The sequence below is a fragment of the Halichoerus grypus genome, chromosome 2 (assembly GCF_964656455.1).
Source record: "Halichoerus grypus chromosome 2, mHalGry1.hap1.1, whole genome shotgun sequence".
Taxonomy (NCBI): Eukaryota; Metazoa; Chordata; class Mammalia; order Carnivora; family Phocidae; genus Halichoerus; species Halichoerus grypus.
This window is the reverse complement of record NC_135713.1, coordinates 152734834-152759893: the sequence shown is the minus strand read 5'-3', so window position 1 is coordinate 152759893 and position 25060 is coordinate 152734834. Positions and strand designations below refer to the sequence as shown.

The 25060-nt window shown below is 47.5% G+C and overlaps 1 protein-coding gene across 1 annotated transcript; it reads right to left on the bottom strand.

Moving 5' to 3' along the window:
- Positions 1-10447: 10447 nt before the first annotated feature.
- On the bottom strand, positions 10448-15891 carry ODF4 (outer dense fiber of sperm tails 4). Its single transcript, XM_036094561.2, is given in 4 exon segments — positions 10448-10632; positions 10824-10958; positions 15419-15776; positions 15778-15891. Coding segments are annotated over 4 exon segments (792 nt in total).
- Positions 15892-25060: the final 9169 nt, after the last annotated feature.

Below are 25060 nucleotides of genomic sequence, written 5' to 3'. Positions count from 1 at the left end.
GTGGCTTGATAAATCACTACTCTTTATCACTGACTACTGTTCCACTGTATGGACATACCACAGTTGATCCATTCATCCTTTGAAGGACATTTAGGTTGCTTCCAATGTGGGACCGTTGTGAATAAAGCAGCCATAATTATGTGCAGCTTTCTGTGTGGGTGTACATTTTCGATTCACTGGGTGAATACCTAGGAGTACCAATTGCTGGATCATACGGCAAGGGTATGTTTCGTTTAGTGAGAAACTGACAAACTAGCTTTCAAAGTGCCGGCACCATTTTGCACTCCCACCAACAACGAATGAGAGTTCCTGTTGCGCCACATCACTGGATTTTAGCCACTCTAACGGGTGTGCTGTGGTATCTCCTTGTTTTGATTTGCAATCCCCTAATGTCATGTGATCTCAAGCGTCTTTTCCTACGCTTATATGCCAGCACGCTCTATGGACTGACCCAGCCAGGTGCCCCAGCAGTTAAGTCAATTTAGAAAACGATAATAAAACTGCAGAGAATTAAGATATTAGATCAAAGATACAAAGAATGTAAATCCTAACCTATATTGAGGGAAAAGGGCCCCAAAGTCAAATGTATACATGTGTGGTAAAATCTTTCCATTATTTTTCTGCCAAGTTGATTTATAAAAGTTTCTTTCACAGGGCGCCTGGCTGGCTCAGTCGGTGGGGCCCACAGCTCTTGATCTCAGGGGTCGTGAGTTCAAGCCCCACCTTGGGCATAGAGATTACTTAAAAATAAAACCTTTGTTCAAAAGTTTCTTTAGTTATTCTGACATCATACATGAATTGGTATCTCTTGTGCAATATCAGCAGCTTCTTCAAGCCTTGCCATCTGATCGTCATTTGAACCAAGGTCCGAAAATCCCAGCTCTGTGGGATTTGTAGCTGTCTTTGTGAGGGGAACAGCTTTGGCTTCACTGTGTGTTTCTTTTCTTTCTTTTTTTTTTTTTTAAGATTTTATTTATTTGACACAGAGAGACACAGCGAGAGAGGGAACACAAGCAGGGGGAGTGGGAGAAGGAGAAGCAGGCTTCCTGCGGAGCAGGGAGCCCGATGTGGGGCTCGATCCCAGGGCCCCGGGATCATGACCCGAGCCAAAGGCAGACGCCCAACCGACTGAGTCACTAGGCTCTGTGTCTTTCTCTTTCCCTTTCAGCCAAAGGGGTTGTGCCAATGAAGAACCCTAAAATCTTAAAATCCAACAGTCTTATAACAACCAAGCTAAACTCTCACTCAAACCACATAGCGTAGTCTTCACGGGCCACCATAACAAAATCCCGCAGTCTGGGGGCTTAAATAGCAGACATTTATTTACTCACAGTGCTGGAGGCTGGACGTCCAAGGTCAAGGTGCCCACCAGTTGAGTTTCTGGTGGCAGCTGTCTTCCTGGCCAGCAGGCAGCTGCCATCTGGCCCTGCCCTCCCAAGGCCTTTCCTTGGTGCGCAGCGATGGAGCGAGGAAGCAGCTCTCTGGCATCTCTTCTTATAAAGACATTAATCCTATCTGCTCAGGGCCCCACTCATATGACCTCATTTAACCTTAATTACTTCCCCAAAGCCCCATATCCAGATACAGCCACACTGGGGTGAGGGCTTCAATATGTGAATTTGGATAGAGGGGGGACACATTCAGTCCATAGCGCTACATATCCATCAAGGGTCAGCGATGGGCTCAGCTCCACGTCTCCTCATTCTAGCGTCCAGGGTGACAGATCAGCCACCATCTTGACTGAGGCAGAGGCAATGAGATCACTAGAGGGTTTCCCACTGGCAGTTAAAGGCTCTGGTCCAGAAGTAGAAGTGTGTCTCGCAATCTGTTGGCCAGAACGAGTCACATGACCCCATCCCATCACAGGGGAGCCAGAAGGTGCAATCTTAGCATATCCCCAGAAGGCAAAGAGCTAGAGATATTTGGTGAACAGCATTAATGGCCACCATAGGAAAATAAGTGGCTACTACTGAATCCAGCAGACTCTTTGGCTTAAAGTCACATATGTGAGATTGATTCACAGCAACAGTATTCATAATAGCCAAAAGGTGGAAACAACCCACCTGTCCATCAATGGATGAATGGATAAACAAAATGAGACATACCCATACAATGGAATGTTATTCAGCCTCTAGAAAAATGGAATTCACGTGGCGCCTGGGTGGTGCAGCCGGTTAAAGGTTAAACGTCTCACTCTTGATTTCAGCTCAGGTCATGATCTCAGGGTCATGATCTCAGGGTCATGAGCCCCAGGTCAGGCTCTGCGTTCAGCTTGGAGTCTGCTTGTCCCTCTTCCTCCCCCTGCTTGCTCTCTCTCCCTCCCTCTCTCTTTCTCCCTCCCTCTCTCTCTCCCTCTCTCTCAAATAAAATCTTTTTTTTTAAGATTTTTTATTTATTTATTTGACAGAGAAAGAGACAGCGAGAGAGGGAACACAAGCAGGGGGAGTGGGAGAGGGGGAAGCAGGCCTCCCGCTGAGCAGGGAGCCCGATGCAGGGCTGGATGCGGGGCTCGATCCCAGGACCCTGGGGTCATGACCTGAGCTGAAGGCAGAGGCTTAACAACTGAGCCACCCAGGCGCCCCAAATAAAATCTTTTTTAAAAATGTGTATATACACACTAAATTCTACCCCTGAAACTAATAATACACTATATTGAACTAAACTGAATTTAAGTTAAAAAAAAGTTTTAAATGTGTATATACATAACAACAGAGCTTCAAAATGCTTAAGACAAAAATTGACAGAACCGAAGGGAGAAGCAAATAAATCTACAATAATAATTAATAAATAATAAATCTAGAGATTTTAACTCCTTTCTCAAAAATTGATAGAACAAGTAGCCTCCCCCCAAAAATCAGTACAGATATAGATTTAAATAACACCATCAACCAACTTGGCTTAAATGACACTTAAACAACACTGTATCCAGCAACTGCAGAATACACATTCTTTCTAAGTGCACATAAAGCAAGTCTCAATAAATTTCAAAAGATTATTATCATACAAAGTATATTATTTGACCATGACGGTTATTAAAATAGAAATCAATAGTAAGACATTGAGAAAATCCCCCAGTATTTGAAAATCAAACAACACACTTCTAAATAACCCATGGATCAAAGGGAAAAAAAAGTCACAAGGGAAATTAGAAAATATTTTGTACTGAATAATATAAACACAATATATCAAAATTTGTGGGATGCAGGGAAACCAATGCTCAAAGAGAATTATTGATTAGTTCTTATAAGAAATTCATATTTATATTTTTTAACTCAAATTAAGATTTAAAATCAATAATCTATGCTTCTATTTTAAGAGGCTAGAAAAAGTAAGTAGTAAAAAGGGGGAAAAAAATAGCAGAACTTCTGGCCCAGGCCGGGATGGAATAGACAGATTTCTTATACAGCTTGAACCCTGATCATTAAATATAAAGCAAATACAAGAAGGCTCTGAAAGGTGGAGTCAAGAAAGTCTGGCTAGGGATCTTGGATCCTAAGAACAACACTGCAATGAGCTTGCCAGATTTTCATTTTGCCTCAGAGTATCACAGACTGGGTGGTGGCCAAGCCAGCAACTTGGAATGCCAATGGGAGCAAACCAAAAAAGAGAGAAAGAGAGAGAGAGAAGGTCTGCTCTCTTTAGCCAAAGGACCAGGAAAGAGGCAACCTAGCAAGACAGAAAACTTGCAGAAAATGCCTGCCTTATTCCAGCAAAACGCCATGGAGAAAACCATGGCCCCTCTGCCATCCTCCTCAGCAGAGGCTGAGTTGGGGAGCCTGGACTTCCACCCTTAACAGGCTCTCCTACCACCCCCTCCCCCACCTCCAGCCGGGGCAGTAGCGGACAAGACCTAGTGGGCAACCGAGACTTAAATTCCAACCAGGTGGTAACAACCCCCCCATACACATACACACAATAAGAGTGGAGACTGCATGGGAATCCTGGACTTCCACCCCATCCCCTGGTAATGAAGTAGCTCTTCTCCTCTGTCAGAGGAGGCTGAGTGGGAAGCTGGAACTTTCACTATCATCCAGTGGTTAAAAAAAAAGAAAAAGCCCCCACCTCACCCCAAATAGAGGCCACCTGTAGACCAGGATCTAGGAACCCTTCCCCCTCCCACTTAGGGAAGCCTAGTGGGGAACTAGGAAATCCCACGTTTGACCAGCAGTAATGAAGTACCCCTCTCCCTGCCCAGGATGTCCAAGGAGGCTGAGCGGAGAACCTGGACCTTTACTCCCACCTGGCTGTAGCAAGGAAACTCTCCCTTCCTCCATGGCACAATGTCAGAGAGGGCCTGCGAAAACAGAAGATTTAAATAATACCCAGAGTCTTATGATGTGATACCAAAATGTCCAGGATACAATACAAAATCCTGCATTGTACCAAGAACCCAGAAAATCTCAAGTTGAATGAAAAAAGATACCCAGCAGATGCCAACACTGAGATGACACAGACATTGGGATTTTCCAACAAGGATTTTAAGGAGCATCACAAATATGCTTCAACAAGCAGTTAGAAACATGCTTAAAACAGATGAAAAAAATAGAAGGTCTCCACAGAGAAATAGAAGATATACAGAATGACTAAATGGAAATTTTAGAACTGAAAAACACAATAACTGAAATAAAAACTCAGAGGATGGACTGAATAGCAGGCCCAGATGGTGTTACTGGTGTATCAGTCAAGGTTCAACCAAAGAAGTAGAACCACTAAGGGATTTACTTTTTGCAAGTGGGGAGCCAGTTAAATACTCTATGTAAGGCTGATGTTTCTGTGCCTAATTCTGGAACCTGAAGTTGTCAGAGTAGGCAGTTGGGAAGGGAAGATGTGAAAGGGAATGCAAAAATTAAACTAGAACCTACAAGGCTGGGACAAGCTCCTGAGGATGGGCTGATACCTATGTCGGTCTCCTACTGCCTCCAAGCCTCCAATTTTGACAATGGGAGGGCCCTGCCTATCACCATGGAGTTGAACATAACCTTGGCCCAGGAACTGGAGAGGTGGAAGGAGAATTTGGCAGGAATTGGAAGAACTTCGTGTCTGGGGGCTGCCCCAAGCCAATTAGGGGATCCAGCAAATAAGCAGTAATGTACATGGGCTGAAATAGTGTCTTGTGCCTTGCCATTTCCAATCATGCTATCCTGTTATAAGTTTAATGGTGTTATGTCCACAAATTCTTTAATACTCCCCCTTCAAGAAAGGTTTAATTCCCCTCTTCTTGAGTGTGGGCTGGACTTAGTGACTCTCTTCTAACAAACAGAATATGGTGGAAGTGGTGTTGTATAACTTATGACACCAGATCATTGAGGATTGTAGCTCTCTCCTTCTCTTTCTTGTAGATTTTTTGCTCTTGAACGTTCCAGTTGCTATGTCATGAGGACCCTTAAGCAGTCCTTTGGTCCACATGGCTAGAAATTTAGGCCTCCAGCAAACAGTCATATAGAGTGAGTCTCCTAGGAGGGAGACAAGTGTAGCTCTTGCCGACAATTTGACTGCAAATTCATGAGGGATGCTGAGCTGGAACTAACCAGCTATGCAGCTCTCACATTTTTTACCTTAATCTTCACCTGGAAGCCATGTTTGTCTAATGGAGTGAATCTCAATAAGAGTCTCAAGAGGCCACAGAGTGTGTCACAGAATAAGGCTGGCAGAGACACCACCAATATGGTCTGCAAATGATAGAGACAATACAAAAAGAAAAGAGAGGCCTTTGGACCCCAAAATTCTACTAGCAAGATGTAGGCTGAGAAAATCATACAGCTGCAAACAGAGGCTGTCTTTTGTGGAAAGGAAGGATGATTCAGAAGGTAGTACCAAAGGCCTCGCAGGTGGAGCTGTGGAGAATATACAAATGGTCAATAGGCATAGGAGATGCATCTTGGGGAAATGTGTTAGGAAAATCCAAATCAAAACCACAACGGGATGCCGCTTTACGTCTACTAAGATGGCAAGAATCAAAAAGATGGACAATAAAAGTGTTGGCCAGGCTGTGGAGAGAGTGGAACCCTCACACATTACTGGTGGGAGAGTAAAGTGGTACAGCTGCTTTGAGAAACATTCTGGAAGTTCCTCAAGAAGTTTAACAGAGAGTTACCATGTGACCCAGTGATTCCACTCCTAGTTATAAACCCTGGAGAGCTGAAAACATATGTATGAAAACTTGGACAGAAATCTTCATAACAGGAGCGCCTGGGTGGCTCAGTCATTAAGCGTCTGCCTTTGGCTCAGGTCATGGTCCCAGGGTCCTGGGATCGAGTCCCATATCGGGCTCCCTGCTCAGCAGGAAGCCTGCTTCTCCCTGTCCCTCTGCTTGCTCCCCCCACTTGTGCTCTCTCTCTCTCTGGCAAATAAATAAATGAAAATCTTAAAAAAAAGAAATCTCCATAACAGCATTATTCATAATAGCCCAAAGGTGGAAGCAACCCAAATGTCCATGCACTTACAAATGGATTGTTAAAATATGGCATATCCATACAATGAGATATTATTCAGCCATAAAATGGAATGAAGTACCAATACATTTTACAACATGAATGAACCTTGAAAATATGATGCTAAGAAAAGAAGCCAGACACAAAAAGCTGTATTTGTATGATTCCATTTATATGAAATGTCCAGAATAAGCAAATGCATAGAAACAGAAAGTAGACTAGTAGTGTTCAAGGACTGAAGGGAATGAGGAATGGAGAATAATTAGAGCAAGTGAAGTGTTCTGGAATTGGGTAGTGGTGATGGTTGTACATTGTGAATATACTAAAATCATTGAATTATGTGCTTTAAAATGATAAGTTTTATGGCATGTGTGTTATATCAAAAACAAACAAACAATAACAACAACCATGGAGACTTACACCTGGACAGAAATAGGACTGAGTCTTAATCAAGGAGGTTTCAACATTTTCCCAGCTGGATTTCAAAACTGCTATGGACCAGTGACTCCTGTGTCCCTCTCATTCCTCCCCCACCCCAGCTGTCGTTATTGAATTATAATTAACATACAGTGTTATATCAGTTTAAAGTGTACAACATAATGATTCAACAATTCTATACATTGCTCAATGTTCATTATACATCATTGTCGCCCTTTCTAAGCAGTAGCTTCTGTAATGATTATCCCTTGACTGTCTCGCCATTGTTTTCTGGATATGTGGGGGATGGTCACGTGTCTCTGTAGTTCACAGGTATTCAGATTGAGAGCAACTGTATTTAAAGCATTACATCCAAAGAGCCTCATCTGCACCTGGACCTAATTTAGGTGGTATATTACTTTGCTAAGGCTGCCAAAACAAAGTACCATAGACTAGGCGGTTTAAAAACAGAAATTTATTTTCTCACATTTCTAGAGGCTAGAAGTCCAAGATCAAGTGTAATAGGTTTGGTTTCTTTTGAAACCTCTCTTACCTCGCTTGCAGATGAGCATCTTCTCTCATGGTTTTCCTGTGTGCATGCACATACCTGGTGTCTCTTTGTGTTCCTAAACTTTTCTCATAAGGACACCACTCAGGTTAGACAAAGGCCCATCACCCATCTTAATGTAATCACCTCTTAAAGACCCTATCCCCAAATAGTTACATTCTGGGGTACTAAGGTTTAGGTCCTCAACATATCAATTTGGGGGGGGAGACAAAATTCAGCCCATAACAGATGGCAAGTGTATCATAAATTCTTAAAACTTCATATTTGCCTGATGCCTCAACATCCCCACAACTAGGCTGTGAGCACTTCACCAGGTGAGCAGGTGCACCAGTGTGATGAGGCTGGTTCCTGCCACAAGTTCTCCTTCTTGCCCTCCCCTGACTATAACCTAGTAACATTCAAATGCACTAATGAAATTCCCTCATACATTTTGTTTGTTTGGTTGGTTGGTTGGTTAAAGATTTTTATTTATTCATTTGACAGAGAGAGACACAGTGAGAGAGGGAACACAAGCAGGGGGAGTGGGAGAGGGAGAAGCAGGCTTCCTGCCGAGGAGGGAGCCCCACTCGGGGCTCAATCCCAGGACCCTGGGATCATGACCTGAGCCAAAGGCAGATGCTCAACGACTGAGCCACCCAGGCGCCCCGAAATTTCCTCATACATTTGCTTGTGTGCCCCACCCTGACCCCAGTAAAGGCACTTGGCCATGGGTCCTCACTCTCTCAGCTCCCCGTCTGCAGGGTTGAGCTTGCTCTCTGGGCACTCCTCCTATGTGGCCTCCATGTGGAATATCATGCCTCCCTCTTCTAGGACTTGTGGATATAATGAATCCTCCACTTCTGTATACCTCTCCAAGTGCAATTTCCACAGCTTTATTGGAATAACCCTTAAAGACCCACGAGGACTTAGTTCCTCACAACACAGTAGAATTTTGAACTTTTAGCTGATTGATGCTCTACTGAGATGAGGATTTTCAGGGCCTTGAGAGAGGTGTATATTGTATGTATGAAGAATGTAAATAATTTGTGACCAGAAGGTAGAATGTGGTGATTTTAAAATAAATCCACAGGGCGCCTGGGTGGCTCAGTTGGTTAAGCAACTGCCTTCAGCTCAGGTCATGATCCTGGAGTCCCAGGATCGAGTGCATTGGGCTCCCTGCTCAGCAGGGAGTCTGCTTCTCCCTCTGACCCTCCACCCTCTCATGTTCTCTATCTCCTTCTCTCTTTCAAATAAATAAAAAAAAAACTAAAAAATTTTAAAAAATAAAATATATCCACAGATTCTTGATATTCTTCCCCTCAAGAAGTGAAACTTAATTCCCCTCCTGCCTAGCCCCTGTAGACATTTGAGTTTATGACTTATTCCAAATTACAAAATCCCTTTCTCCAATTATATGTATATATATAGTAGAGGTCATGACATCCCTCTGTTTGATGTCCCTTCCCCAAGGATGATTAATTCAATAGGTTCTTCAATAGATCCTTGCTACCAGGGGGAAGGAGTCCAAGGGGGACCATGAGCAGGGATTTGTGGAATGCCTGTTCTGCCCAAATTTCAAGCCTATGTATTCGATTCTTTGCTCAGAATGTCTGCTTGGAACTAAGTTAGGAATCCCACTACTGCTGGTCAGGTATGATAAAGATAAGAATCTTAAAAGAGCCTCAAAACCAAATAGAAATCAGTTATATATATTAGATTGAACCATATGAAATCACCAGCATTTAACTGCTAGAACAGCAGTATCGTATGTTTCAACCTAATAATATATATAGTTTTAACATATCCAATCCGCTCATAATTTGTCCCTTCCCTCCTCTAGCTGGCTGGCATGATGGCTTCATCTGCAGAGATATGACAAAGATCAGTCACAGCTGCTCTCTTGGGCGGCCAGCCTTTCTGTGCAGGATGTTTGAATCCCGATAGTCATTGCCGGCGCTGCCCAAGGCAGGCGCTGCACGTGTTCATGAGATTCAGGTTATAACCCAAAGGTGCAATCTGTCTCTTGAGCTTAGGGCCCGACTCTGAGGTTTTCCTCCTTGTCATGTTTTCTTCCTGCTGTTACAAGATGGAGAACATGGGAGGCTTGGGTGGAGAGCGATAGCAACCAGGGAGTAGAGGTGGTGGTAGTGGAGGTGGTGGTGATGGTGGAGGTGAAGGTGGTGGTGGAGGTGAAGATGGTGGTGGAAGTGAAGATGGTGGTGGAGGTGTGATGGAGGTGAAGGTGTGATGGAGGTGGAGGTGGTGCTGGGGGCACCCAGGCACAGGGCTCTAGGACTTCTCAGTCACCTGCTCTGGACACAGAGAGTGGGACTGCTGCCCAATGCACACAGTACAGCCCCAGCCCAGGTAACCCGCCTCTTACCTTGGGCCTGTGTGCTCTTGGACTGTTCACTCTGAATAAACCAACTCGCTCCTAAGTGATCTCTTTCCCCTGGTCACTTCCCTTTACCTACTAACAAATGTTGAGATCGTAACACACATGGGCACACCTACTACCGTCTGGTTGCACCTGCCATACCTACCTGGTCTTCAGAGACTGCCCTTCTTTAGCTGGGTTGGGACTATCATGAGCTTCTTTGAAGGTACCCCCTGGCTCTGGAAAATGGTCCTTAGTTTCTCCCAAAACATATCTTCCTGGGTACTTCTCCCTCTTCCTTTCTTTGGGGGTGCGGTAAGGGTTTGGTGGGTGGTGGGTGAACAAAACTCCCGTGTGCTACGGGAGAGATTGGGCACTTCTGGGAACCAAAGGCTGCCAAAAGGCTCCTGAGGAGGAACAATTGGGAAACAAAGTTGTTCTTTCTCCCTCCTTCTCCTCCTTCAAGTTTTTGTCTTGTCTCAACAACGGCCAGACATGATAAACAAGAGACCATTTATTCCACATCGCCCCAACAGTAAGCAAGCAGGAACAAGGAGGAGAAGTTATATTCTCCCTCTCTAACTCCTTGCAGTGATGAAGGCCAACCACCCCCCCGAGGTTGTGAGAAAGGATGAGGACAGGGATGCAGATGAATGGGCAGGATTTCCGACAAGGTTACGAAGATGCCTTCTTTTGCTCACGATCCGGGACTTCCCTCTGGGTGATAGAGGCATGTGAGACAACCGGCTTCTTCAGCAAGTTTTGTAGAGGGCTGGAGCAGTTGCTGCAGAACTCAGTGCCACAGGGACGGTTCATAATCACCATCCAGAAGTGTTGGTGGTTGAAGTAACAGAGGGCTGCTGGGAAAGCACAAAGGGATGGGGGAGAGGAAATTTGGAGAACCGGAAGAAAGTGGCCAGCGAGGTGAGGCCAAAGGGAAGATAATTCCCTAAGAACTTGTCCTTGGGGGTTACCAGCCTCCCTCCCTGCACACTTCCTCTGCCCCGAGCCACCCATGTCCCCTCCTGCCCGGGGCCCTCAGGCCACTCACCACAGGTGACATAGAGGACAAACACCAGCCAGCCTATGAAATAGCTCCAGCCGATGGGGACTGATAAATTCTTCTTCAACTCAAAGATCCAGAGGTTAATAGGGAACAACATCAGGGTGAAGAAAATAAGGATAACTAGGAGACAGGGACGGGAGAGATCCTATTCTTACCTGAGGACCCCACGGAGATTCTCCCTCACCTTCTGGGATACAGCCACAAACCACGATCAACCCCTCCAACCCCACCTCTCCCGGGATGAGGAAATGGCAGAGCTCAGTTCTCAAGGACCACCAGTTTTGTTCAGCCACCACCCACCAAACCCCTACCCCACCCCCAAAGAAAGGAAGAGGGAAAAGTACCCAAGAAGATGTGTTTTGGGAGAAACTAAGGACCATTTTCCAGAGCCAGGGGGTACCTTCAAAGAAGCTCATGATAGTCCCAACCCAGCTAAAGAAGGGCAGTCTCTGAAGACCAGGTAGGTACGGCAGGTGCAACCAGACAGTGAAGATAAGGCCCAGCACCAGCGCCAGCCAGAAAGTTATCATGGCCACCCCGAAGATTGGGTGGTTTGTCCACAGCTTAAAACTATCTGGAGAAAATGAGAAAACGGGACGAGCTTAGGATTCACAAAGGAGAAAAAGTATGTAATAGAATGACATGAGAAAAGGTTAACTAAAGAAATGCGCATTTTTAAAAAAGATTTATTTATTTATTTGAGAGAGAGAGAGTGAGAACTTGCAGGGGGAGGGGCAGAGGGACAGAGAGAGAAACTCCAGCAGACTCCTCACTGAGCACCGGCGGGGGGGGCCCAATGCAGGGCTCGATCTCACGACCCTGAGATCAGCACGTGAGCCGAAATCAAGAGTCGGACGCTTAACCGACTGAGCCACCCAAGTGCCGCAGAAATGCACATGTGAGATTACAATGAAGTATCACTTTCACTCATTAAATAAGCAAGGATTATTGATATGGAGATTGTTTGATAATCCCAACCATACAAAAATGAAAAACAGAGGACTTGAAGTGTGATTCTCAAAAGAAGAAATACAAAAGTCCCATATACACATGAAGCTCAATACAAAGAATTGCCAAGTAAATGTGATTTGTTAACCTATCAAATCAGCAAAGATCAAGACAAAATTGATGACACCTGGTATAGGAAAGGATTTAGAGAGAAGAGGTGCTCTCACACGCTACCACAGGTCAGCATTTCCGATGAGTGACCTGGCACAAAATATCAGAAATAATGTAAAAGGTTAAGACCCTTTGACTTGGCAATGCTTCTTGGAATTTATGGTAAGGAAATAATCCAAGAGCAGCACTAAATCTGTGTGCAGGGATCTTCTCTGCACAGATACTTATATGTCCAAGGAGAGATTTGTTAAATGTATTGTACCCATTCGTTGGATTATTATGCGTTCATTAAAAAATGATATGGGAGGGGGACGCCTGGGTGGCTCAGTCATTAAGCATCTGCCTTAGGCTCAGGTCATGATCCCAGGGTCCTGGGATCGAGCCCCACATCGGGCTCCTTGCTCAGCAGGGGAGTCTGCTTCTCCCTCTCCCACTCCCCCTGCTTGTGTTCCCTTTCTCGCTGTCTCTCTGTCAAATAAATAAAATATTTTTTAAAAAATGATACGGGGGCACCTCGGGGGCACAGTCGATTAAGCGTCCGACTCTTGATTTTGGCTCAGGTCATGATCTCAGGGTTCTGAGATTGAGCTCCATGTCGGGCTCCGCACTCAGCAGGGAGTCTACTTGAGATTCTCTCTCCCTCTCCCTCTGCCCCGCCCCCCGACTCTCTCTCTCTCTCTCTCTCTCTCTCTCTTAAATAAATAAATAAATCTTTTTTATTTATTTGAGAGAGAGGGAACACAAGCAGGGGGAGTGGGAGAGGGAGAAGCAGAGTTCCCGCTGAACGGGGAGCCCGATGTGGGGCTCGATCCCAGGACCCCGGGATCATTACCTGAGCCAAAGGCAGATGCTTAACAACTGAGCCACCAGGCACCCCTAAATAAATCTTTTTTAAAAATGATATGATAGATGTTTGTCTCCAAACAGAAGATGTCTCGAAAGAAACGAGGAACCAGGAGTGGGGATTAGAGGCCAGCGGTGGGGGGCTCCCTTTGCTGTGTCATTTTTTTTTTTTTTTTGACAAAGAGAGACACAGGGAGAGAGGGAACACAAGTAGGGGGAGTGAGAGAGGGAGAGGCAGGCTTCCCACAGAGCCTGGGATCGTGATCTGAGCCAAAGGCAGACGCTTAATGACTGAGCCACCCAGGCGCTCCCCGTGTCATCTTTCATTTTGCTTCCATTTCCACTCCATTCACATACTACCTAATCAAATAAATCTTAAATACTCATGATTTATAGAAATATTAATGACAGGAATAAATACCTAGAACTGCAAAGGGGAGTTTGCAACACAGAGCATGGAGAATTGCAGTTTTGAAAATATAAATATATACATTTATCAAAATACAAATAAATATATGTTTATTTGTATATGTGTATTTGTATTTATAGATATCTCATACACACACACTCACACACAAGAGACTGGAAGTAAATCCACTGGCAATGCCAACTGTGATTATATCTATACGAGCAAATTTTAGGTCAGTTTTATTTTCTTTCTTAAACGTTCTGCATTTCCCACAATAACTAACTGTGCAACTAACTTTTTCTTATCAGAAAAAAATTATCTATTTATATATTTAGAATTAACAGTCGTTGCCAACAAAGATACAATAAAACCAGCCTTCTTGTGCATTGTTAGTGGAAAGGTAAATTGCTATCACACTTTTTGAAAGCAACATGGAACATTTTATGAAGAACCTTAAAATATTTAACTCTTCCATCCAGTAAAGCCACTTTGGGAAATCATACCAAAGAATTAACACTAAACACAGAAAAAAAAAAAAAGTCATTAACAAATTTTGTTGCTCCTTTTTTTTGCAAATATGACATTGAAAAATTTTACCAAGAATAGAAAAATAAAATTCAAGTAAAAGATGACAATCTATTTAGTTGATATATATGTCTATTAACTTATAATAGGGAAACATTTACTGCATCTCATAAAAATAAATTTCCTTACAGATTTTTAAATTATTTTTTTAAAAGATTTTATTTATTTATTTATTTGAGAGAGTGAGCAAGAGAGAGAACATGAGTGGGGAGAGGAGCAGAGGGAGAGGGAGAAGCAGGCTCCCCGCTGAGCAGCGAGCCCAACGTGGGGCTCGTGGGGCTCAATCCCAGGACCCTGGGAACATGACCTGAGCCGAAGGCAAACCCTTAACCGGCTGAGCCACCCAGGCACCCCTAAATTATTTTTAAATAATCTCTACAACCAGCATGGGGCTCAAACTCACAACCCCGAGATCAAGAGTCACACCCTCTGCAGACTAAGCCAGCCTGGCACCCCAAAGATAAATTTTTAAACAATATAAATTGAATACTTAAAATAATTTAAAAGATATAAGGTTATTTATGAAGAATGAGTACAGCTGTGTAAAAACCGTTCAAAACTTGTTCAAATTTTTTTTTTTTTTAAAGCCTAGCAGAAACTTGAGTGCTTGGGGCTGGTCTTTGAGGAGCTCGGTTAGAGCAAGGCAGGTGCCTCCGTGAGTCTTGGAGCCAGACACGCCCGAATTAGAATTCTAAACCTGCTCTCTTTGTAGGTGAAAAACAGTCAAATATTGACCCTCAGCAAGGTACTTTATCTGAGTCTCAGTGTTCTCATCTGTACAGGAAGGATGATCATCCCTATTCCTTAGGGTTGGTTGAGGATCTATTGAGCAAATGGAATAAGTATGCAATAAATGATAGCTTTTTGTTTCCCCAAATTTATTGCGAGAAAGATGCATTTCTCTCATAATGGAAGAAACTAAGAGCCGCATAACTTTTATTTTTATTATTATCTTTTTACTGTTAACGAGAGTGAAGTCACGGAACGGGGATCACGGAGATAGAAAGTTCTGGTTTCGCACAAGAGCTGAGCAAGGAGGCCCGAAGCTGGGAGGTGCGGGAGAGCATGGAGTACTGAGTTCAGGAACTGGCCACGAAGGGCCACGAGAGCCTGGGAAAGAAGGAACGAGGAAACCAGACGTGGAAACCCAGAGCTGGCCCAGAAGAGCAAGGCCTGAGGCAGAAGGGAGGAGAAGGGGCTGGGACCAGGGCTGGGGAGGGAGAGCGACCAGGGGGCTCCTCCCGAAACTGGAAGCTCGGGGTACACAAGGCTAGAGGAAGACAATCCCCACCTCTCTGGGGCTCTTCTCCCCATAGAACAGGGGGAGTTGTGTGATTAAGGAGTGATTCACCAGCACTGAGAGTCCACGCCCCTCACAGCCTTGTGACAGCCACAGACCAGGCTCTGAGTCTTCGCAAAAGCAATGATCTGAGTCAGGCAAAGCGGTTTGGACAGAATGGATGGGGGCAGGAAGACCCGTCCTCGGTGGTCTCCTCCAGTGAAGCCCTCTTGCGGGCCAGATCACTGGGGATGACCCGAAGGAGGGGACAAGGGCACGGGGTGACCCGGAGTGACCAAGGCAGACTGGAGCCCTGGGGTGGGATGGGGGCGGGGAGGGTCTCACCATTCCAATTTTCTGAGTTGGAACAGCTCTTGGATTTGCAGATCCGCAGGGGCCCCATGGACATGACGTGAGTGGCCGTGTAGATTCTGGTGCTGACGTTGGTGGGCCAGCGCTGGTAGAAGCGGCTTTGAGAGGGGCACAGCCATTTCTTGGAGAAGACCATGACCAGCATCAGGGCGAAGGCGACCAGGCTGAGCTCTGAGGCCAGGACCTGTGCTATCCAGCGGGAGCTGTGTGTAATTCTCCACCACAGGGGCAACACGGAGACCCTCCGGGGCTCTGAGCTGTAATCCCTGAGCTCCTCACTGCTACTTCTGGGCTCAGAGAGTGAGTTCTTTACCCGCTCTTCTTGTGCCAGACTTCCCTCTGCCCCATCCTGCTTCTCAGCATCCGACTTCCTTTCCAAGTGTCTGGTGCTCATCCTTTTCTCCTCCTGACCCCGGGAACTCATCCCTAAAGTCCCCTGCCCCCATCTTGAGCACCCCCTGTCTCCCCCTCTCCCCTCCACCCCATCTCCCCCTTCTCTTGCTGGGCTCAGTCGTCCCTCATCTTCTAAATATTTCTATCCAGCAGAGCACCTGGCGCCACAGGGCCTGGGGTCTGGGAAAGAACAACCCATTCAGTAGGACAGGGCCCCTAACCGCCACGGAATATTCCTGAGGGGTGGGGGTGGGGGTCATCAAGTGGGGGAGGGGCCCACCGTGGCAGCCCCACTCCTAAGAGCTGTGGTTTCTGAGGGTGTCCCCTTCTCTTCCTAAGTCCTCTCCCCTGATCTTACCCCCAAATGCTGACAGACGGAGCAGGAGGGAGAAGATGCTTGTCCTCAGGGAAACAGCCTCCCTCCATTGTTCTTTGGAAATGTCTTCTTCTCACGGCTTCCCCTACCCCCTTCCCCTACCCCCTTCCCCTCCCTCCCACCTCCACTCACTTCTGGTGGACAGTTGCCATTCCCTTCCCTCTTCTCTGTACTTTCTTCCCTTCTTTTTCCCCTCAGCACCGGAAGGGGAAGCACATAGGATAAGGAGGGGGTGGGGGGTGTCACACAACCTGAAATCTTTCTTTTTTTTAAGATTTTATTTTTTTGAGTAATCTCTACACCCAACGTGGGGCTTGAACCCACAGCGCTGAGATCAAGAGTCATGTGCTCTACCGACTGAGCCAGCCGGGCACCCCACAAGCTGAAGTTTTTTTTTTTCTAACCTCCCTTTTAAGTTACAGGAAACTAGATCTGAGTCACCTGGGGCCGCCTGATCGTAGTGGCTTCTGGGAGAAGAGAGACCCTGGGAATTCTCCCAAGGAAAAAGCCTTTCGGATTTGGGATGTGAGTTTGAATCCCACCAGAGTTGGTTTACTCTGTGGAGGCGGTGATATGTGTGGTTAAGGACACAGGCTTTCGGGGCACCTGGGTGGCTCAGTCGTTAAGCGTCTGCCTTTGGCTCAGGTCATGATCCCAGGGTCCTGGGATCGAGTCCCGCATCGGGCTCCCTGCTCAGGGGGGAGTCTGCTTCTCCCTCTGCTGCTCCCCGTGCTTGTGTTTTCTGTCTCTCTGTGTCAAATAAATAAATTAATTAAATTAAATAAAACAACACACAGTGTTTCGAGTCCCCACGTGTATCCTCTAGCTTCTGTATGCCTCAGTTTACTGATCTGTAACACAGGGACAGTAAAACTTGTCTCAGACTTGGTTTGAATATCGAATGAGATAAGAAACAATAAGCACTCATTGCTTCATAATAAATTCCCAGAAAGTGAGAGTGGTGATTGTTACATTATGATATTTTTTTTAAGACTGTATTTATTTATTTGAGAACGAGAGACAGAGATAGCAAGAGAGACAAGCAGCAAGGAGAGGGAGAAGCAGGCTCCCCACCGAGCAGGGAGCCCGATGTGGGACTCAATCCCAGGATCCCGGGATCATGACCTGAGCCCAAGGCAGACCCTTAACCGACTAAGCCACCCAGGTGCCCCTGTTACATTATGATTTTAATTGTTTTGTGCTCTCTCACTAGGATACGGAGAAGGAACAAAAACACAAAGGTTTTTGGAAGGCATCCCTGCATATTAGTGGCTACAAATGACAGAAGGGAACCCAAATTAGCCTAAGCAAAAGGGGAGTGTGTCATGAATCCCCAGGTCATGTGCTCAGCTGGACCCAAGGAACAGTTGGAATCAGGAATTCGGATCCTGTAAGGGCTCTTTCTCGGTTTCTTAGTCGTCCAGCTACTATAATAAAATGCCACAGACAGGGAACAGAAATGTAGTCCTCACATTTTCAGAGGCTGAAAGTCCGAGTTCGTGGCACCAGCATGGTCCGGTGAGGGCCCGTTGGAGGTCTCGGACTTCTTGCTGTCACCCTCATGTGCGACCCAGGAGCTCTGTGGGGTCTCTTTTATAAGGCCCTGATCCCGGGGTGCCTGGGTGGCTCAGTCGTTAAGCGTCTGCCTTCGGCTCAGGTCATGATCCCAGGGTCCTGGGATCCAGCCCCACATCGGGCTCCCTGCTCAGCGGGAAGCCTGCTTCTCCCTCTCCCACTCCCCCTGTTTGTGTTCCCTCTCTCACTCTCTCTCTCATATAAATAAATAAAATCTTTAAAAAAGAAAAAAGACACTGATCCCATTCGTGAGGACAGGGCTTCCCAAAGGCCCCTAATCACCTATTCCCCCCCCCAAAGGCCCTACTTCCTAAAAGCATCACCTTGGGGTTAGCTTGCCAACGTAGGAATTTTGGAGACACAGTCTGGCTCTGTTCCCACTCGTCCCTGAGCGTCCTTCTCCTCCTCCCCAGACCAACCTCCTCTTCTCCTCTGGTCCATGTGGTGAGAGATGTGACCTTCACACCTCAAGTTGTCTGTCTTACTCCTTCGGTCACCAGAGTGGAGACCTCTCAGTCCCAAGTCCGCACATGGTCTGGCCCTGCCAGGGACAAGGGCCATCCTTAGAACCCTCAGCCATGGTCAGGGGCAACCGGGTCAGGAGGCTGAGCAGAGCTGGTGATCATCAGGATTTTATTTCCTTCCTTGGATCCGTTTTCGTTTTCCTGGAATTTCTAAGAGTTTCTCATCCTAACAAGCAGTTCTAACGGTAACACAAAACAACATGAGAGAATCTTGGAAATATAATGTTTCCTGAAAATCGGTAACTCCCAGAAGACTACGCTATAAACATGATACCATTTTTAAAGAGCTCGTAAACAAGCACAGCTAAACAAAATATTGTTTAAGCACACATAATACTATGATGGCGTGGTAAGTTTTAAAAATCAGCAGAGGGGCGCCCAGCTGGCTCAGTCGGAGAAGCGTGCAACTCTTGATCTTGGGGTCGTGAGTTCGAGCCCCATGTTCAGTGTAGAGGTTACTTAAATAAAAATTTAAACAACAATAAAAGTCAGTGGAATGATAAACGCAAAATATAGAATAGTGGTTATTTTATTTCCCAGGGGAGGCAGGGGAATGGGACCGGGAAGACTGCACTGTACATACATGTTATTGGTAATAGGTTATTGGTTCCTGAGTTAGGATAGGTGCACAGGTATTCATTATATAACAATCACTTATAACTAACATATAATTCATACGATCCTGTGAAGGGGCATCTGGGTGGCTCAGTCGTTAAGCGTCTGCCTTCAGCTCAGGTCATGATCCCAGGGTCCTGGGATCGAGCCCCACATCGGGCTCCCTGTTCGGCCGGAAGCCTGCTTCTCCCTCTCCCACTCCCCCTGCTTGTGTTCCCTCTTTCACTATCTCTGTCTGTCAAATAAATAAATAAAATCTTTTAAAAAATTCATATGATCCCGTGAATGTATCAGATATTGTTTTTCAAAAGGTAATCAAAAATAGTCTAAGAAAGGAAATGCAATCTTAGTGATTCCTAGGTCTGCAGTGGAAGCTATTTATGTAGTCACAATATATAAGGTAAACACTGTTGCTTGAGTTTCAACTTTTAGAGTCAACAGATGGACAAAGCACGGAAGACTTAACTATGGCTACAAAAGTAAACATAGCTGTTATCAGCCTATATGCCGTCCAAGTAAACGTTTAGAAGAGGTAAACGGGCAGGTGGAAGGAGGAGAAGAGAGCTGAAGGAAGGGTGGGGTGGGACTTGACAACAGGGTCTCCGCAGAAGGCTGTGCGGGATGTGCACTGCACAAGAGCCCACAGCTGGGGGGTGGGGTGAGTGAGCGAGAACTGAGGTTCAGTCTGCATTCTGCTTAATAAGGGACACCCCTCTAAGTGGTCTCCATTGACCGGGAGGAAGAGGCGCTTTCTTCGATATCTCGTAAAGGTGCAACCGCCCCCCAAGACGACCACCCCAACATCTATTCAGAGGGGCTGCCTTTTAACCACAAGGTCGGAGGCACCAGGGTGCCTTACAGGCTAGGCGCGGTCCCGGCCAACAACATGATTGCCTATCAGTGGAAGTTCTCTGGTTGCAAGCACCGACCCAGACTGACGAAGTTAGGCAAAAAGGAATGTCTTGGGGCAATAGTGAGTGAACGCAGACTCAGACAGGAAGCCGAACGTCCAGTCCAGGAGCCAGGGGAGCACGGGGGAATCCTCCGCAGGAACTGGCCCCCCTGCTCACTGCTTCCCCACAGTGTACCCCACCAACCTCCTCCATCCTTGTCTATTCCCGATTGGGATTCCAAATTTCAGAGTCTGCCTGGCCTCAACTGGGTCACCTATCCACCTCTGAGGTGGGAAGGTGGATGCCCTGACTGACAGCCCACCAGAGCCACACGGACTTGGAGAGGGACCGTTCCCCAAAAGAAAGGAAGCCGAGCAGTCAAAAAAAAAATGATAATGTGGGGGCACCTGGCTGGCTCAGTCAGGGGAGTTCTCGACTCTTGATCTCGGGGTTGTAAGTTTGAGCCCCACATTGGGTATAGAGATTACTTCTTTTAAGATTTTATTTATTCATGAGAGACCGGGGAGGGAGGGAAGGCAGAGGCAGAGGGAGAAGCAAGCTCCCCACTGAGCAGGGAGCCCAACGCGAGGCTCCATCCCAGGACCCTGGGATCACTACCTGAGCCCAAGGCAGACAGTTAGCCGATTGAGCCACCCAGGTGCCCTGGGCATAGAGATTACTTAAAAAAATAAAATAAAAAATAAAAATAGGGATAACTTGCCGGCACGTGGACAGAGTGGAAGCCAGAATGGAGTGCAAGGCTGGGAGCTTTCCAAAAAGGAAAGTGCTTACTGTCCCACCTGACGGCGTGGGCCCGTGGACATCCCTTATGGGACAATAGCCTCTCAGTGACCAAGGGCAGGGCTGACCTGGAGAATGTGGACTCAGACTCAACATAGGCTTATTTGTGACTCCTCAACGGTCCACAGGGACTTGCTTTGCTGCCTGCACGACACCCAGAAACAGCCCTACCCCAGGCGGGCTCACCCGGATACACACACACCAGTGCGCATCTCCTTTGCAGTGAGCTCCGGGGCCCCTGATGTTGCCAGAATATGTCAACACCCAGAGCCCAGGAGCTGCAAGATGGCTTCCCTTTTGCGTCTGTGAAAGTCACTGTTGGTTATTCTTCAAACTCTAGTGTGTACTAAGGACCCGGGCATCCCATTACAACGCAGAGGTCACACTTCTAACAAGCTTCTAGCTGGTGCCCGTGTGATGGTCTGATGATCACATACTGAGGAAATCTGGGTTGCCCGGCCGCCTTCCCCAAAATGTCCCTTGACCTGCAGAGTTTGGATACATGGGGAAACAATGGTGTCCCACTCGCTTGGTTCTGCCTCTCCGGGAAACTCCATTGCCTTGTATAAACCAATTGAACAAATAGAAAAACATCGTGCTTAAAACAAAGCAAGAAGGGACTGCAAAATTAAGAATTCCTGCTCTTTGAAAAAAACGCAGTTACCAGAATGAAAAGGCAAGCCACTGAATGGGAGAAAATATTTTCAAATCACATATCTGATAAAGGACGTATATCCAGAATATATAAAGAACTCTCAAAACGCGGTAGTGAGAAAATAAACCACCCAGTTTTTTCAAAAGCTGGGAAGTTTTGAAGAAGATATGCAAATGGCCAATAAACATTTGAAAATATACTCAGAATCATTAGTTATTAGAGAATCAGAAATTAAAACCACAAGGAGGGGGGGACGCCTGGGTGGCTCAGTTGGTTAAGCGACTGCCTTCGGCTCAGGTCATGATCCTGGAGTCCCGAGATCGAGTCCCGCATCGGGCTCCCTGCTGAGCAGGGAGTCTGCTTCTCCCTCTGACCCTCCCCTCTCTTATGTGCGCGCTCTCTCTCACTCATTCTCTCTCTCTCAAATAAATAAAATCTTAAAAAAAAAAACACACACACACAAGGAGGGGTTCCTGGGTGGCTCAGCTGGGTAAGCGCCTGCCTTTGGCTCAGGTTATAATCCCAGAGTCCTAGGATTGAGCCCCGCATGGGGTCCCCTGCTCAAAGGGGAGTCTGCTTGGGATTTTCTTTCTCCCTTCCCCTCTGCCCCTCTCCCTGCTTGTGCGCTCTCTCGCTCTCTCTCAAATAAATAAATAAAATCTTTAAAAAAAAATTAGAAACAACCCAAGTGCCCCTCCACTAAGAAATGGACAAACTCTGATATATCCATACAATGAAATATTACTCAACAATAAAAAATAATTAAGTACATGGATGAATCCCAAATACATTAAGCTAAGCGAAAGAAGCCAGACTTGAAAGGCTACCTATTGTACGATTCCATTTATACGACATTATAGAAAAGGCAAAACTACAAGGGACAGAAAACAGATCAGGGGTTGCCAGAGGCTGGAATTGAGGAAGAGGTTCACCACAAAGGGGCACAGGGGAATTTACAGGGGTGATGGAAGTCTTTCATTTCTCAGTTGTGGTGGTAGTTACATGACTATATACATTTGTCAAAAATCTCTGAACTTTACACTGAAAAGGGTGAATTTCTCCGTACGTAATTTGTACCTTAAAAATATACCTTAATAATGTATAGACGTGTTGAATCACTGTCTTGTACACCTGAAACTGACACTGTATGTTAACTAAAATGGAATTAAAATTTAAATAAATAAATAAGAAAACCGCAATATGTATTTTATATATTATATTTTACATATTATATATTTACATATATATACATATATAAAATATAGTTTTTAAAAAGAGCAGAAAAAAAGATTATATTTTACAAATAGAAAAAAGGTGACTTCTGTGCTCTCCAGAGGGCGAGTTGCTTAATTCCCATCAAGATTTACGTTGGTTCTTCGCAGAAGGAAGAGTGGGGCAGAGAGCCACGCCCAAGAGCTCGATCGCGATGAAGGAGGAGCTGTTATGTCGAGCTTCTGCCAAGGCCCAGAACCACAGTGGGAGATGGAGCGAGCGGGGCGGTCGGTGGCGACGGCCCGGGAGTCCGGGGAGCAGGTGCCCCGCACGCGCCCGCAGCCTGCGCCTCAACCTCTCAGGGTCTCCTCGGCGGGGGCGGGCCACCCCCCAGGCCCTGCCCCGCGCGGGAGGCGGGCGCCACGAACCCGGAGCCGGAGCCCTGCCGCAGGATGCTACAGGACCCCGAGGCGGGAAGCCCTCCTAGCGCCTCAGGTGCGGGTCCGCGCGGAGAGCGGGGCGGAGCGGGACGCGGAGGGGCGGGGCCTGGCTGGGGCGGGGCCCGGGCTGGGGGCGGGGCCAATCCCTGAGCTCGGAGCCCCGAAGGGCCCGGCCACGCCCCCCGAGGGTGCGGGCCTTCGGGGCGCAGTCGAAGGAAGAGTTCTTCCCCTCTGCGCTCCCTGGGCCTGGCCAGAGGCGCTCTGAGGCCGCTGGGTGGGGAGTCCGAATCCAAACTGGGCGTGCTGGGGGGCGAGGTCAGGGGTTCGCCAGACCCGCGGAGGAGGGGTCGGAGGACACGTCCTCCTGCACCGGATGGGGTGCCTGCCTGGTGAACGGGCCAACCCTGATAGCAGGAACCATCACCATCACATACCCCTGTACCTGAAGAGAGGGAACCCTGCGAAGAAGAAGGGAGGAGAGAGAGAGACATGGACAGAGAGCCAGGCTGAAGGGCTCTGGAAAGATCCCAGGGAGGTGGGAGGGCCCAGCGGGGCTAGGAAAGGGGGGAGAGCTAGCGAGCAGGCTGTGGGGAGAAAGGGGGACAGCTCCTCTCATCCACCTGTTGCTTGTGGTCATGGCTGTACCCCCATCCGCCACGACGGTGTTGACCCAGAGGCCACAGAAGGGCCAGCCCAAAGACCCGTCCGTGCCCTGTCCTATCTTCCTGATCGTCCACTCCCCGAACACGGAGGCCACAAATACGAGGGGCAGGGCTGTAGGTGGAGAAAGGGCTTACTGACTCTCGGAGAGAGACTCCCAGCAGGGGCCCATCTTCCCCACTCTGTCCTCTCCTGCACCTTTCCTACACCTGTGACAATATTTGTTTCTTCCATCCCCCCCGGCATGACAGAATGTGAAGGAATGGGGTAATGGGACATTCGTACCTACTACCCTCACCGCCGCGGTACCACCTCTACCACCTCCCCGCTATTCTGCCTCCTCTGTCTTCCTTCCCCCCGCCCCATTCCTTCCCCCATCCACTCTCTCCAGGTGCACGTGCACAGTGGTCGTCATTCCTGCCTTCACCCCGTCCCCCTATGGCGGTGCTGCGTGCCCCGCCGCCCCCTCCCCCAGCCTGCAGAAGGCAGACCCCTCCAGACCCCTGCCCAGACGCACCCAGGTCACCCCCGAATGGAAAGAAGCCTCTAAGGTAACAGAAACATAACAGCCCCCTTCCCTCCCTGCCTTTTCTGTCCCTTTGCGGACATGTGGCTGCATTTTATGTGTCTTTATGTCCCCAGAACGACTCTTGTCTGCTCTCCATCGCCCCGTTATCCCGGCATCAGGACTTCTGAACTGAAGAATGGAGGCATCCTTAGGGGCAGGAACGGGGGAGGGGGGGAGGAGCCGGGAGGGAATGTGTAGAGGGCACCTGTGTAGCTTTGGGTCGTCCTTTGCACCTGTCTGTCTCTCTCAGGATCTCAGAGGAAGAGGGGAGCATAGTGGGGGCCAGGAGGGGCTCCCCCCCACCAGGAAAATTGAAGAGAGCTCCAGCTCCCTCCCATGACCACTATCTCCTCTTCCTGGACTTCATTCCCCCTGTTGCCACCCCTACAAGGCTTTGCCCAGATCTTCCCAGGGTTGCATCCTTCTCATCATTCCCAGAATGAAGCCTCCTCGAGGGCAACACCCTTGTCTTTTTCATCTCGGCATCCCCATGTCCTAGGACAGTGCCTAGCACCTAGATGGCACTCAATAAACAGGTGTAGAATTGAATTGCATTGAACAGAGATGCTTGGCTGGTCAGTAAAGGACATTTACTGTTGCCTGACTGTCCTTTCGGTCGTTCTGGCTCAGAGCTTTGTCCCCTGCTGGAGCCCCAGCCATACCTGGCCCTGGCCCTGTCCTCCTCCCCCGCGCACAGGAACACTCTGCTCCAGCCTCTGCAGACCCACCACCACCTAGACCCCTGGATCCCTCGGGAACTAGGAATGGGCCAACACACTCGGGCCATGCTCCCGGTCTCCAAGCCCCAGTCCCAGCCCAAATGACCCTTGCTCTCAAAGAACCGCTTTCCAAGCGGCCCCACCACCTTACAAAGACACATTTGGAAACTACTCTTCCTTTCAG